Below are 16,554 nucleotides of genomic sequence, written 5' to 3'. Positions count from 1 at the left end.
AATAAGGAAGTCATCCTGCAATTAAGGCCAGGACAAGGTCTGATTCCAAAAAGACATAGCCCCTGTATTCCAAGGTCTATTAATCTGTATAACATTTGATCCAAATTTTTTAAGTTACCTAGTGCTTTAACTATAAAATAATCTCTAAAATTGGAATGGCTTTTGTTCTAATAATCTATTAATTAAGTAGAATTCTTAAGTAATAATCAGATAATAACAGAAATGAGGCTACTAAGTATGAAGTTGCTTTTGGTCACTATAGATTTCAACTGACCAAACTATAAATGTTATTAAATCAAAGATGCTCATTAACAGAAAGAAAATGACAACTGTGAATCTTAAATATTTTCCTTAATGTATAATTTATTTTGCTTTGACAAAAAATATAATATAGATATAATTTCAAAATGTATAATATGAATACAATTTCTATTCCTTTGTTTCATAAAACATCCTACAAAGCAAACAGAAAAGGCTTAAACCTTTGGATTTACTATTCAACAACTAGAAAGATATTTCTCAAATTTATACATCAGTCTGTGTGTGCGTATTCAAACAAATTTCTATGAGTCAGCCTTAATGGCTAGTATTCTTCACGTATAGGAAAATGTGATAAAAAAAATAAACAGAATTGATTTAAGTTAAAAAAAAAAACGGTAATATTTAACCTCCGTGGGTTTTCCAATTTACTGAAAGCATCAGGAAGATGCTTAGCCAGATCCATCACTTCCTCAGAGATTGAAGTCAACTGTTTGTTCATGTTGCTAAGTAGGATTTCTTCCTCTAGGGGGAGAAAAAAACACCAATATTAATTTTCAAACCACAAAGCAGAGATATTCATTTAGCCACTTCATTAAATAATATTAGGGCTCAAATTTTCATTTTCTTTCCTTAAATGAATTCCAACAAAAAGACCTTCTTATTCAATCCCCAAATTGCCTCAGTCGTTTTCCCTCTCTTTCAAATTTTTACTGTTTAAATTTAAAGTAAATTCCAAATGATCTGCAGTCATATGTATTATAACCCAGCAGTTATTCGCCTAGGCAGAAGGAGAAGGGGGAAATGAGAATCTGAACCCGTCTGTACTACTGCAAAATCAGAAGTCAGCATAACACCATGTATGCTGCTACTTAATAATACTGTTTAGTAATAAGCACAGCCTTCTCCAACAGTCATCTCTCATTGCCTTCATTCCCAGTCATCACCAAAATAAAATGTAAGCCCTTCCTTTTTTTTTTTTGAGACAGAGTCTCACTCTGTCTCCCAGGCTGGAGTGCAGTGGCGCGATCTCGGCTCACTGCAACCTCCACCTCCCGGCTTCAAGCTATTCTCATTCCCTAGCCCCCGGAGTAGCTGGGACTACAGGCATGTGCCACCACGACCAGCTATTTTTTTATATATATATTTCTAGTAGAGACAGTGTTTTGCCATGGTGGCCAGGCTGGTCTCCAACTTCTGGCCTCAAGGGATCCGCCCACCTTGGCCTCCCAAAGTGCTGGGATTACAGGCATGAGCTACCACCCCCGGCCAAAATAAAATGTAAGCCTTTCTAATCAGTGATCATCTTCCAAGTTCTCAACTTCATCCTGTCTAGTACGTCATTTGCCATCAACAGCACAAAGCCTGCCCTGCTTTCCCAAACACTTCCCCTGCTTAGAATTTATTCATCATCATTTCTCTTGTCCTTCAAAAGCCCATCTCCTCTGAGGCCTATGAGACAGAGCTACAAAACCTGCTATTCCTGATTACTACAGTTATCTTGTCATCTGCAAACTGCATCCTTTCATCCCTTAGAGATCTTAGTGCCTGATTCATTAACTGACTTTCCCCCCCACTACTATTCCTGTGATCACTGCCAGTGACTTCAACATCCACAGGCCAGTTCCTTGACCCCTGCATTTCCGACAATCTTTTCTTCAACAGACCTTAGCCACTCAATTCCATAGTCATACCATTGACCTTATAATTGCCAATAAAATCACCACTTCCAGACTTCAACTGTAAGCCTTCCACCCTGAGAACACCAGCATCCCTATCTTTCCTTCCAGCATGCTTTCCCCAACAATACTTTGACACTTGCAGAACCAAATGCATTGATCCTATCACCTTTTCCTTACCTATCGCCATCCCTACTCTCACTCCCCACTGAGCCTTCCATCCATCTCTTACCCACATTACAGTAATCATTCCTTTGTATCTATAGACTCTCAACTCCTTTGCTCTTCCCTCCCTCCACGGTAATTACCTGGCAAAACCTCTACTCATAATAAAACCCACTTTTTTTTACCTATCTGATGCCTACACCCAAGCAGTTGAATACAGTTGAAAATAAAGCACATCGATGATGACACAAGTTATTTTAAACTCATGACAGATTTCAAACGCACCCTCAGCAATGACTGTTAATTCTTCTACATTTCCCACTCTCAAAATGACTATTTCAAACCTCTTCCTTTCTTTGTGAACTTCTAACACCTGTTTGACCCTCCTATTGCTCAGAGAACAACTTCACCTCTTATTTCACTACGAAAAATGAAATAAGAGAATTACCTTGTCTTCCCACTTTTCAATTTGCTAATTATTCAGTCTTCAGATCTCTACTCCCATTTATAGCGAAATTCCTTGAAAGAGTTGTCTATACTCACTCTCTCAAATTTTCTGCTCCCATTTCCTCCCAAACCAACTGCAACTAAGCTTTTACCCAAATCAGTAGAGCAAAGCTGCTTTTGAAAAGGTTACTGATGGGCCAGGCGCGGTGGCTCACACCTGTAATCCTAGCACTTTGGGAGGCCGAGGCGGGTGGATCACGAGGTCAGGAGATCAAGACCATCCTGGCTAACGTGGTGAAACCCCGTCTCTACTAAAAATACAAAAAAAAAAAAATTAGCCGGGCATGGTGGCGGGTGCCTGTAGTCCCAGCTACTCGGGAGGCTGAGGCAGGAGAATGGTGTGAACTCAGGAGGCAGAGCTTGCAGTGAGCAGAGATTGTGCCACTGCACTCCAGCCTGGGCAACCGAGCAAGACTCCATCTCAAAAAAAAAAAAAAAGAAAGAAAACGTTACTGATGGCCTCCACACCATCGAACCTCACTGTTAATTCTAGACTCTCATCTCACTCAACCTCTCCGAATGATTTAAAGCAACTGACAACTTCTTCCTATTTCAAACATTTTCTTCAGGTGACTTCAGAACTAAACACCTCCTGTACTTCCCTCCTTCATTAGTGGCCCTCCCAGTCCTCTTTGCTGCTCTCTCCTCGTCTTCCCAACCTCTAAATGCTGGTGTGCCCTTGAGGTCAATATGACATCTATTATTTATTTCATTCACTCTCTATTTTATCTCATTCAGTCTCACTGCTTTAACTACCATCGGATCTGAATTACATCTCCAACCTCAACCTTGAACTTTGGGATCATATTTCCAACTAAGATATTCTCTTAGATATCAATAATCATCTAAAATGTAGGATATCCAACACTGAAATCTAAAGTTTTCTCACCCAAACCTGTTATTCTCATAATCTGTCTACTATAACTGACCTTTCCATTCATCAGATGATCTGACCAAAATATCTTAATGTTCTACGAATCTTTACGTCTCACCCCTTACAGGGAATTCATCAGCAAATCCCTCACAATATGTATCTTCCAAATACCTATAGAAGCTACCACTTCTCATCACCTCTACTGCTACCCACCTAATCCAAACAATTATTGTCAATTGCTTGGGCTGTTAAAATAGCCTCCTCTCTGCCAAAATGCCCTGGGGCTAAACATTTTTCCTCTTACAACAACCAGAAAAATCTTTCTAAAATAAAATTTTAATTATATCATTTTTCTGCTCCAAACCCTCTATGGGTTTCCCATCACCCATCATCCCATCATCGTATTTATTTTCATTAATAAGAAATGAAGTCAGATTCACAGCCTACAAGGCCCTACGTGATGTGGCCCAAGCTCCTTTTCTAGCCTCATTTCCTGCCACTCTTACCCTCACTCATTTCATTCAGTTATAGGCACTGTTCCTCCAAAAGAACCAGCCAATCACCCTAGGAGGCTTTGCACTTTCTTCCCTCTAATCCTGCTATGCTATTCCTTCAGATAACAACATGGCTCCCTCACTTCACCCAAAGGAAATGAAGGGGCATGGTTTGCTTGGTTTGTAAATTTTCCCAAGCAACTCTAACAGTGCCTGACACATAAGCACCCATGCATCAATAAACATTTATGCATCAATAAACGTTCCCTTTCCAAACTAAGCTTCTAGAACAGTTGTTTACACATGCCTTAGTTATTTCTAAAACAACTAAAACAAGCTTCTAAGAAAATGTTTTCAAGCCAGATGCAGAGGCTTGAAACCCGAGGTATTCAGGAGGCTGAGGCAGGAGGATCATTTGAGGCCACGAGTCTGAGCCAGGCTGGGCAACATAATGAGACCCTGTCTCTGTTTCCACATTCCTCACATCTAACTTACTCCTCTATTCACGTTATTATGACTTCCACCCACCTCATTCTCTTGCTATAGTTATAGGACCTTCATGTTACCAAAGCCCGTGGACTCTTCTCTGTTTGAATAGCATATGCTCCAAATGACCACTACTCAAAACACTCCTTTGCTACCCAGTACAGCAAAACTATTGTTTAAAAGATTACAAATGATAGGCACATTGCCAATGATGAATTCTAAGTCCTCAGTTTCTCAAACTCTCAGCAGAATTTAAAACAGTTGATAGCATCCTCCTACTTAAAACATGTTCTTCACTTGGCTTTCTGCACACCACACCTCCTAATTTCCTCGATGTCTATGGCAACTCCTTTGGTGTCCCCTCCTCCACACAAATGTTCAACACTAAGAGTTCCTCGGGATTCTCAGTCCCAACTCTCTTAACTCAAACTGTCCTCTGCGCTACAGCCAACACAACTAATTCTTGCACCACCTCCACTTTGCTGTCTTACAGGTCTCCCTCCCTTAACATAGCTAAAAATCAACTGTGTAACAACGCATCCCAAAATCTTGCTCTTCCTCAATGCTTTTCATCCCTGTTGCTTATGCCAACAACACAGGAATGATCCTTGACATGTGTCTTTCATCATTACCTCAAATTCCATTGGTTTATTAAATGTATTTTGAGGCTGGGCATAGTGGTTCATGCTTGCTCTATTAAATGTATTTTGAGGTCAGGTGTGGTAGCTCATGCCTATAATTCTAGCACTTTGGGAGGCTGAGGCGGGCGGAAGACTTGAGACCAGGAGTTCGAGACCAGCCTGGCCAACACGGCGAAACCACATCTCCACTAAACATACAAAAATTAGCTGGGTGTAGTGGCAGGCGCCCGTGATCCCAGTTACTCAGGAGGCTGAGGCAGGAGAATCGCTTGAACACAGGAGGTAGAAGTTGCGGTAAGCCAAGATCACATCACTACACTGCAACCTGGGTGACAGAGTAAGACTCAAAAAAAGAAAAAAAATGAATTTTGAATCTGTCAACTTCTCTCGATTCTCAACACAATTAACCGACTCAAGTTGCCATTACCTCTCACTTGGATTATTGTCACAGCCTCCCAAAAGATATTCCTACTGTGACTCCTGCCTTCCTCCTACCATTCGTTTTTTATTCTAGAGCCCAAGTTCTTATTTTTGTAATGTAATTCACTTCATTGCTGTGTTTAAAACTCTCAGTCACTTCGATTGCTCTTGGGAGGATATATAAACTCCTTACCATGGCCCATCTGCTTTCCTTTTTCTGCTTTGCCTTCATCCGCCCAGCCCTATTCAATGTTCACTATACTGAACTACTTTCAATTACCTATAGATACCATAATTTCTCTTACCTCTATAACTTGGCACCTGTAATTTCCTGTACCCATTCTTCCCTATACTCTTCAGCTAGCTAATCTTTTTTTTTTTTTTTTTTTTTTTTTTGAGACAGAGTCTCGCTCTTGTGCAGGCTGGAGTGCAATGGCGCGATCTCGGCTCACTACAACCTCCGCCTCCTAGATTAAAGCAATTCTCCTGCCTCAGCCTCCCAAGTAGCTGGGATTACAGGTGCCCGTCACCACACTCAGCTAATTTTTTGTATTTTTAGTAGCAATGATGTTTCACCATTTTGGCCAGGCTGGTCTCGAACTCCTGACCTCAGGTGATCCACCCACCTCGGCCTCCCAAAGTGCTAGGATTACAGGCGTGAGCCACTGCGCCTGGCCTTAGCTAACTCTTGCTCAGGTGTCAGGTCTGGCTTTTACCTGCACTTTCTCCAGGAAATATTCTAGAATATTTCCCCCAATATGTGTCAGATGCCTCTCGGTGTGCCAACTACAGCACCTTATTTTCCCATAAGGTAAGTCCCATAAGGTAAGTCCCATAAGACTCATCTCCCTATACTGCAATTGCCTTCTTCACTCATCTACATCCCCAATAAAACTGTAGGCCCCTCAGGAAACAGAGTATGCCTGGCTTGTTCACTACTGTATTCCCATATCGTAAAATGCTCAACAATATTTAATAAATGAGTAAATGTATCTTTAACTACTATATCATTTGGTGTTTATTAGCTACCATCTTGGGAATAAGTCAATGGGGAAACAATGTGTAAATATCCTTTTATGTTCTAATCTTTTTATCCTTTAACAAGAAGAAAAAACAGTCTAATAATAAAAAGCAAAAGAGAAAAGTGGTCATTTGAAAATATCATCCATACGTACATGAAGAAAATTAGAGAACAGTGATGCTGATACTTCTGGCTGAATAACAGAAAGGAAGGAAGGGAGGAAGGAAGGAAAAAAAGATGGTCATCTTAGTTATTAGGTTGGTGCAAAAGTAATTGTGGTTTTTGCCAATAAAAATTACCAAAACCACAACTATTTTTGCACCAACCTAATACAATTCACTGGAATCTGAGTCAAGATGTCACAATATACTCTCACATATAATGTAATAAAGGGAAAAAAAAGTGAAGATCAAATAATGTAGCATTACAATGACAGGTACACAGATACCAGGACTTCCAGTACTATGTTATTAATATATGTTACTTTAGTGAAAAATATCATGAACATTCCTTGGAAGCATTTTCATCAAAATTGCACATGTAACAAAATTGTACATGTAACCTACATGCAATTCCACAAACCATAAAGCCAAAAAATCATAACTCTCCTCTGTTGAATTTTAGTTTTATTATGAGTTAAGTAAGTTCTTATATACTGTTTCCCTAAACAGCTTAAAAAACCTATCACCTGCCTCCGTTAATTAACATACAGTCATTCCTCTGTATCCTTGAGGGATTGGTTCCAGGAACCTCCCTCCCACTGATATCAAATCCATAGATGATCAAGTCTCTTATATAAAATGCTGCAATATTTGCATATAACCTATACACATTGTCCTGTATACTTTAAATCATCTCCGGATTTCTTATAATACCTTATACAATGCCTACGCATCACTTCATTCATATAGATTCAATGTGGTACTCCATGCAAGAAATTCAACTTTTCCTTTTTTAAAACTGTGAATTTTTTTTTTTGGCTTGAATGTTCTCAATCTGTGGTTGGTTGAATCCACAGATGCAGAACCCAGGGATATGGAGGCTGACTCTAAGTTACAGCCACAAGACCTCTGACTACAGAGAACCAGCAGGTATTCATAGGAAGTGGCTCTCCAGGGAGAAGAAGTAAGAATAAAGACTATTCTACCTTAACAATATAAAGGAGGGCCTGCCACCCACAGAGGCTCAACGACAATTATAAAGAATATCATATCATTTTATATGAGACAGTCATGCCATATTTTAAGAGTATTTAGCAAAATGGCCTAATTTAATTAACATCTTAACAAACAATCATTTAAAATCTCCAAAAGGAAGCTACAAGAATAGTAATAACTTTATATCAATATAGATGCTTCAAATAGTTTGTCCCTTTAAGTCTTCACAGTTATTCTATAAAACGGTAAAACGGACATTATGCTAGTATCTACATTCCACGCTTGGAGAAACAGGTACATCCCAGGTCACACGGCTGGGATTCACATTGGTCTGTGCAACAAAAAGCCTGGGCTCACCCACTCCACTACGTGGCTCCTTCTGCTCTCACTGGCCTATCAAGACCTCTAAAAACAGCACTGAGGTTAGATGACATGTCCATTATTTTTGGAGAAAAATGACAGAAGAAAATTAGAAACGTAAATCAGTATGTTAGAAAGCACTGTAAAAGGCTCAACAATATTTAATAAATGAATAAATGGATCTTTACCTACTTCATCACTTAGTGTTTATTAGCTACCATCTTGGGGATAAGCCATCTTATATGTTTTAAAGCATTATATAGAAAGCATTTTAAATACTTATAGCAAGGATGTATAATCTCTAGACTAGGAGAAAGCTGGTTGTGTCACTGCAATAAAAAGCCACAAAGCCCCAACTCTAGAAGCCAAATACATAGCAATGCTACAAAGTAAAAGAAGCAAGGGCTGCTTTGCCACAAGTAACAAAGATGAAACACTAATCTTGGGCCCTGATGGATCCCATCCTAACGTCAGGACTGCTCAGACATTCAAGAAGTTACAGTACTAAATGCTTTGCAAATATGTGAATATTGCCTTTTTTGGAGATAAACCTCACAACAGAGTGAATTCACATTTTATTTATGGATCTTAACATACCTTTATTTATAGCAAACCTTTGCACAGTATCATCCAAAATTTCTAAATTTCGGTAAATAATAAAACCAGCCTATAAAAAAACAGAAAAATTTTAAAAGTATGCTAAAGATCACCGAAATAAAACAGTAAGTCCCATCTTCAGAAAAATCGAAGAGAATGATTCGCAAAGCACCCAAACATGGAATTCAACCTATTATGTGACACAAATATCAATACGTCCTCATTTAATAATCATACCAATTGTGAAAATTGAGAAACGTCCCTGAGCCTTAAAAGTTTGTTTTCACTTTTTCACACTCAATATTACACACAATATCCAAATAAAATAACCTATAATGGAATCTAACAAAATGCAATCTAGTAAGAGAAATCCTACTTAAATCAGCTGAGAATATTAGTCTCAAGTTTGGGGATATCTTTTAAAGGAAAATTATCATCCAATTTCCCTAACAAAAGTGAATAGTTTGCTGGTTACAATTCAAAGGAGTTTCCATTCCTTTGATAGATGCAAAGGAGAAACAATAAAATATTCATCTACAAATGAAAGCATGAGTTAGGAGAAAACAAATTCACTGTGGAATAAAATACGTTTCTTAAAAAACACACAATAGTGCTATATATAAAGATAAGCCCAGATTTCACTACATACAAACATGTAAACATAAAAACATATCTAATGGCAGCAACAAGCTAAATTTGGAGGCAATTTTTCTAAAATTTCACCACATTTTATATATAAGAAATAATGCCAGTTTCAAAATAGAAACTGTACTATAATTATTTTCATTCTGAATTGTTTATATATCAATTCCATCATCAGTACTATTTATGCTTGCTCAGCCTGGATTTATTAGCCTTTCATGTTTTCAGCAAGTTCACATTTTTTTAACATACAAATTAGACATTAATTTGGCTTCATGACAATGAAAATAACTAGCATTGAACAATCTGTTGATTGGTACTTGCTAATTAATATCGAGAATGAACAGTTTCACTAAATGTCTTCCTAAGCATTTTTCAATGCCAAATTGATATAAAATATTTTGGTAGAGTTTCTGCCACTACTACAATAAAATTTTTCTAAAGTCATTTATAATAATGTTTTTAAAACACATCACAATTTCTAAAGATCTTTAAGCACGTACATAAGCATCAGTGGCTGCATACAGTTTCTGGTCCTCAGTGAGAGGAAATTTACTCCAATTGCTACAGCGGATAGACTTGTCTTTCAGGAGCTGTTTACCTAAGAGGTGTTTAACCAGACTGTTGAGGCTCCAGGTCTCTGTACATTTCAGCTAGAAATGATGAAAAAGCAACATAGTAAAATCAGTTCCTGTTTTCAGGTATTACCAAATGATACCAAATGAACATACCACAAATAAAATTAGGAAATGTTATACCAAAATACAACCCACAGATAGCCTTCAACAAATTCCCTGTCACTAAAAGCCTCATATGCAGTCCACATTGTAAGAATTTAATTCTAGAATTTCCCTAATGTAGGTATTAACAATCTTGGACTTTAAAAATATTGTTCATGAAAAAAAGTTGGTTAGTAGGCTTTCTACCTCCCAGCCAAATGAATACTTGGCTAAATATGAGAATTTAATTTAACAACTTCATTAATAAAATATGTGAAATATAGGTGATGGAATTGATAGCCAAACTTGCACTAAGAGCACTGTATCGCAAGAGCTCCATTATGCTCTCCCTTAAAAAAAAAAAAATTTTTTTAGTTACTGGTATACATGGATTAAAAATATACACCTAAAACACAATTTTACATTTGCAAATATATGAAAGTGAAAGAGTACCAAGAACTGGGAGGAAGGAAAAGAAAAGGCTTGCTTAAAGAAACTGTATGTAATCCCAGCACTTTGGGAGACCAAGGCAGGTGGATCACGAGGTCAGGAGATCAAGACCATCCTGGCTAACATGGTGAAACCTCGTCTCTACTAAAAAAAATACAAAAAATTAGCTGGGTGTGGTGGCACGCCTGTAGTCCCAGCTACTCGGGAGGCTGAGGCAGGAGAATCGCTTGAACCCAGGAGGCAGAGGTTTCAGTGAGCCAAGATTGCACCACTGCACTCCAGCCTGGGCAACAGAGCAAGACTCTGTCTCAAAAAAAAAAGAAAAAAAGAAAAAAAGAAACTGTCTGCCGGCCAGGTACAGTGGCTCACACCTGTAATCTCAGCACTTTGGGAGGCCGAGGCAGGCAGATTACCTGAGGTCAGAAGTTCGAGATCAGCCTGACCGACATGGAGAAACCCCATCTCTACTAAAAATACAAAATTAGCTAGGCATGGTGGTGCATGCCTGTAACCCCAGCTACTCAGGAGCCTGAGGCAGGAGATCCACTTAAACCCGGGAGGCGGAGGTTGCAGTGAGCCAAGATCGCACCATTCCACTCCAGCGTGGGCAACAAGAGCGAAACTCCATCTCAAAAAAAAAAAAAAAGAAAAGAAACTCTATGCCAAGACAGTGGATTAGAACTAAAGGTTTTCCATTGTGGAAAACTGTGTAGCAATCTTCAAAGACCTAAAGAAAGAAATACCATTTGCCCCAGCAATCCCATTACTGGGTATATACCAAAAGGAATATAAATCATTCTGTTATAAAGACACATGCACGCATATGTTCACCGCAGCACTATTTAACAATAGCAAAGACATGGAATCAGCCTAAATGCTCATCAATGATAGACTGCATAAAAAAAAAATGTGGTACATATACACCATGGAATACTATGCAGCCATAAAAAAAAAAAAAAAAAAAAACAAGATCATGTCCTTTGCAGGGACATGGATGGCACTGGAGGCCATTATCCTTAGCAAACTAATGCAGGAACGGAAAAGCAAATACCATATGTTCTCACTTATAAGTGGGAGCTAAATGATAAGAAAATATGGACACATAGAGGGGAACAACACACACTGTGGGAGGTGGAGGGTGGGAGAAGGGAGGAAGAGAATCAGGAAAAATAACTAATGGGTACCAGGCTTAATACCTGGGTGATAAAATAATCTGAACAATAAACCCCCATGACACAAGTTTACCTGTGTAACAAAAATGCATATGTACCCCTGATCTTGAAACAAAAGTTAAAAAAAAAACTAAAGGTTTTCATTAAAGAACATTCACTTGGAACTTTTTTATTGCTACAAAAACATTATATAACAAGCTTTTTCAAAAAAAATCTAACATTCAGATAGAAAGTACATTCTGTGTAACACAAAATTACCTTCATTATGACAATTATATATATGTTGCTTTTACCTTTTTATTGGCAACATCTGCCAACTCCACAAAATTCTTCAATTTGATATCAAAGTCACGTAGAAGTTTCCACTGATCTCCTTCAATTCCTACACCTGCCTTTTTAACTGCTTTATTTTCAAGCAACATTTTTAATCCCTGGGGAAAAACTGTAACATTTTCTTGTTATTTCCATAAGTTCTGTCAAGTATGATGGATTTATGTCCTACTTCTTATATATACCATGTTTATGTTTAAATTTGTATTTAACAGTAACAGTAATTTTAAATTCAGAAACACATTCACCTTGAGTATTTCTTAACTAAAGCCAACAGTCCTGATTGATAAATGACAAGAAAAAATAATCAGTTTGAATGCCACTCCTGCTAGCAAAAGAGGTACATATCCTGGTCATTTAGCCTCTTAAAATTTCAGTTTTCTCTTCTCTAAAACAGAAAAAAATGTCAATGCCTCACAGGTATGTTGTGAAAATTAAATAAAACAAGGAATGTGAGTAAATCAGGTAGAACATAAATACTTAAATAAATTTGAGATAATGAGAGAACGGCCAGCTAATAAAAGAACTTAATTTTATAGCGATAAAGTTGACATATTACAATTATCAGCCATATAAAAATGAAACGAAGAGCTACCAACCTGACATGGAAGAAATGTGGAACAAGTAACATTTGCTCTCAGACACACACAACTGAATTAGTGCAACTTTGCCAAGTTTCCGTTTCTTGTATAATGGTGGCCACTCCATGTCAAATCCCACCACATCCCCATCTGATAGACTCATGCTAAAGGGAGAAAAATAGTGTAAATTAATTATGTGAAAATTTTAAACTTCTGCATAACTAAAGACATAATTCAAAAATTAAAAGGCAACTACAGACTGTTCAAGTTATCTGCAGCACATACAACTGATAATGAACAGCCAGAAAATATGTAAAATTTCTTGAAAAATAAGAAAAGACAAATTATTCAGCAGAAAAATGGAGAAAAATATGAACAAGTAATTCCCAAAAGAAAATCCAAATGACCAACAAATCCAAAAGATATGGCCAGGTATGGTGGTTTACCCCTGTAATCCCAGCACTTTGGGAAGTCAAGGCAGGAGGACTGCTTGAGACTAGGAGTTTAAGACCAACCTGTGCAACACAGCATGTCTCTACAAAAAAAAATTAAAAATTAGCTGGGCTTGGTGGCACACACCTGTAGTCCCAGCTACTCAGGAAGCTGAGGCAGTAGGATCACTTGAGTCCAGGAGTTCGAGGTTAGCGTGAGCTATGATCGCATCACTGCACTTCAGCCTGGGTAAAAGTGCAAGACCCTGTCTCTAAGAAACACAAAAATAAAAAATAAATTTTAAAAATCCAAAAAATATGTGAAGACACTACTTCTCACTAGAAGTCAAAGAAATGCAAATTAAGTCTACATGATTTCACATCTGACTGGTAAAAATTAAAGTTTCAGAATACCACATGTTAAGAGGATATCTATCTATCTAACTATCGGTGGTGAATGTATAAATTGGTAAAATCCTTTTGGAAAAAAACTTAGACAACAACAATATCTAGTTGAAGGTGCATAAACACTATAACCTGGCAAGTTTTGTCGCAAATAAATGAAACCCTCAGATGTGTACAAACAGAAATGTTTAAGAATGTGCATTGCAACACTGTTTCTACTGGCAAAAATTAGAAACAAACTAAATTTCCATCAACAAGAGAATGGATTGAACCAACTGTTGCATAATGAAACATTGTAAGATATAAGTTAAAATGTAACTACACAGATCAACAAGAAAAATTCTCAAAAACATAGTGTTGAGTAAAAAAGACAAGTTACAGAGTACACATAGTTTGTTAGCATTTTTTAAAGTTTTTAAATGGGCAAAATAACATTATATAATATTTTCAGATATAAAATTATTAAGTACTATTATAAAAAACATGTGAGCAGCCAGTGGCTCACGGCTGTAATCCCAGTACTTTGAGAGACCAAGGCAGGAGGATCACTTGAAGCCAGGAGTTCAAAACTAGCCTGGGCAACATAGTGAGACCCCATCTTTAAAAAATATAAATAAAAAAATTAGCCAGGCATGGCAGCACACACCGGTAGTTGTAGCTACTTGAGAGGCTGAGGCGAAAGGATCACTCAAGCCCAGAAGGTTGAGGCTGCATTGAGTATGATCTCACCACCACACTCCAGCCTGGATAACAGAGCAAGACCCTGTTTTTATTAAAAAGAAAAAAAAATGCACAAAACTCATAGAAGTTATCTCAGAGGGGCACAGGGGGAGAATCAGAAAGAACAAACATGGGGCTTCAGCTGTATTTTATTGTTTCATTTCTTAATAAAGAACTGAAGAAAACAGGCCAGGCGCAGTGGTTCACACCTGTAATCCCAGCACTTTGGGGGGCCAAGGCAGGCAGATTGCTTGAGTCCAGGAATTTGATACCGCCTGGGCAACATGGCAAAAACCCCATCTCTATAAAAAATGTATATAAAAATTATCTGGGCGTGATGGTGCATGCCTGTAGTCCCAGCTACTCAGGAGGCTGAGGCAGGAGGATCACTTGAGCCCAAGAGATGGAGGTTGCAGTGAACCAAGATCACACCACTGTCACTCCAGCACGAGCAACAGAGTGAGACCCAATTAAAAATAAATAAATAAATTGAAGAAAATTAAGATTTGATAAACAAAGTGGGAGGAATGTGCATATTTATTATATTGTTATCTATTGTTGTTGATACTTGCCTATTTAATAGTTGTTAAAAATTGAAAATATATTTAAAAAATAAAAGAAACTCAGCTTCTGCTTCAGGCCAACATGATATAACAAGGGAGGCCAGACTCACCCTTCCGTCACAAACAAATCTAAACTTGGACGAAACATATAAAACAACTGTTTCGGATACCAGACAACAGGCAGTACAGGACTATGATCTCTAAGGGAAGGGAAATGAAGGGTGAACCTTACAGTTGCCCCACATTCTTCCTGGGACCCATTGCAGACAACAGAACAGGCAGAAGAATCCCAAGGAGAGCACTGAGTTGGGGAGACAGAGTTCAGAGCCCTGGAAGCTGAAGGACCTGGATTGGAACTCACGGGGCAGAGTTCTGGAGAGGAGGAAGCTAGGCAGGAAAAGAGCTCCAGAAATCTCCCTAAGGGACTCCTTTGGTCTTTGCAGAATACGAAGACAAGCATGCATAGACTAAAACTCCATGGGGCTGGGCAAACAACCATAAGCTGAATGATTCTTAGGACCGACTTACACAAAGGTAAGAGGCATTAAAGTTCTGAAAAGTCAGAGAAGAGATCGCTGATCACCAGAGGCAGTCTACAAAGACTCCAGAAGTGTCACATCTTATTATAGGGCTAAATTACCCTTAGACTAAAGGCAAATGTAGACTTTCCCTGGTCAAGCTTGAAAACAAGCCTCAAAACATAAAGTTGATCTTCAAGTAACTTAAATGTCTGACAAAGTTCCTTTCTTTAAAGGAAAACAGTAAAATCTAACATTCCACAAAGTAAAATCACAATGCCTAATTTAAAAAAAAAAATTAACAGCTGTAAGAATAAACAGGAAAATATGACCCATAACCAGGAGAAAAATCATCCCATAGAAAGAAAAAATCCTAGAATAATGGAATTAACAGACAAGTACATTAAAACAGCTATTAAAAATATGCTTAAATATGTTCAAGAATTTTGAAAGAAACATGAATAATGAAAGCCAAAATAGAAAAAAAAATTAAGAAGCAAATGGAACTTCTAGAGATAAAATATGTAGTATCTAAAAAGAAATTCACAGAATGGTATAAACACACCAGACATTACAGAATAAAAAAATATAAATGAACTTGAAGACAGGAAACAAAACCATTCAAGCTATTCAAAATGAAGCACAGAAACAAAAAAAAGGAAGAAAGAAGAAAAGACTGAAAGGAAAGAGCCTCAGTGGCTTGCGACACAGTATCAAGCAATCAAACTTGTGTGTACTAAGAGTCCCAGAAAGAGAAAAGAATAACAGGATAGGAGGAAAAAAGATCTGAAGACATTTTTCAAATCTGATTAAAGGTATAAGCCCACAGATCAAAAAAATTCAATGAACTCCAAGCCGAATAAACACCAACCACATTACACAAGGGCACATCATAATCAAATTGTTGGAAACCTGTGGTAGTAAAAATTTAAAGCGTCCAGAGGAGGGGAAAGCAAACACAAAAACTCTGCCTGCCTTTTATAAAATACATACAAGTCATCAAAACTACAATTCTTCAAGTCAATTGTGCTAATTGCCTTCAGATATGACATATTATAGCAATGCTGAAGGTAAAATGGTAGAGTTAATATGTAATCATAAACAACATATTTTACCTCCTCTGTGAAACTAATTCAGTATAATGAGTCTCAAAGTGGCCAGATAACTGTAGTAAAAGTAAAAACACTTGAATGTTATTTCTAGCTTATATCTACACCAGTAGAAGACCATTAATAAATAGCTTAACCTATCTCTGCCTTTTGTTTGTTTGTTTGTCTGTTTGAGACAGGGTCTTGCCCTGTTGCCCAAGCTGGAGTGCAATGGTGTGATCAAGGCTCACTGCAGCCTCAACCTCTCAGGCCCAA

The 16,554-nt window shown here is 37.7% G+C and overlaps 1 protein-coding gene across 2 annotated transcripts in view; it reads right to left on the bottom strand.

The window, feature by feature from the left end:
* Window positions 1–16,554, bottom strand: part of WRN (WRN RecQ like helicase) — a 142,027-nt gene that overhangs the window by 98,498 nt on the left and 26,975 nt on the right. For both annotated transcript variants that reach the window (XM_054497957.2, XM_054497956.2), the window contains 5 exons: window positions 12,572–12,717; window positions 11,936–12,084; window positions 9,805–9,954; window positions 8,660–8,729; window positions 669–783 (listed from right to left, as the gene is read on the bottom strand). In XM_054497957.2, coding sequence (XP_054353932.1) covers window positions 669–783; window positions 8,660–8,729; window positions 9,805–9,954; window positions 11,936–12,084; window positions 12,572–12,717 — 630 coding nt within the window. The remainder of the gene's footprint in view (window positions 1–668; window positions 784–8,659; window positions 8,730–9,804; window positions 9,955–11,935; window positions 12,085–12,571; window positions 12,718–16,554) is intronic.

Source organism: Pongo pygmaeus, chromosome 7 (assembly GCF_028885625.2).
Source record: "Pongo pygmaeus isolate AG05252 chromosome 7, NHGRI_mPonPyg2-v2.0_pri, whole genome shotgun sequence".
Classification (NCBI taxonomy): domain Eukaryota; kingdom Metazoa; phylum Chordata; class Mammalia; order Primates; family Hominidae; genus Pongo; species Pongo pygmaeus.
The sequence above is the reverse complement of the archived record's forward strand: the minus strand, read 5'-3'. Positions and strand labels throughout refer to the sequence as shown.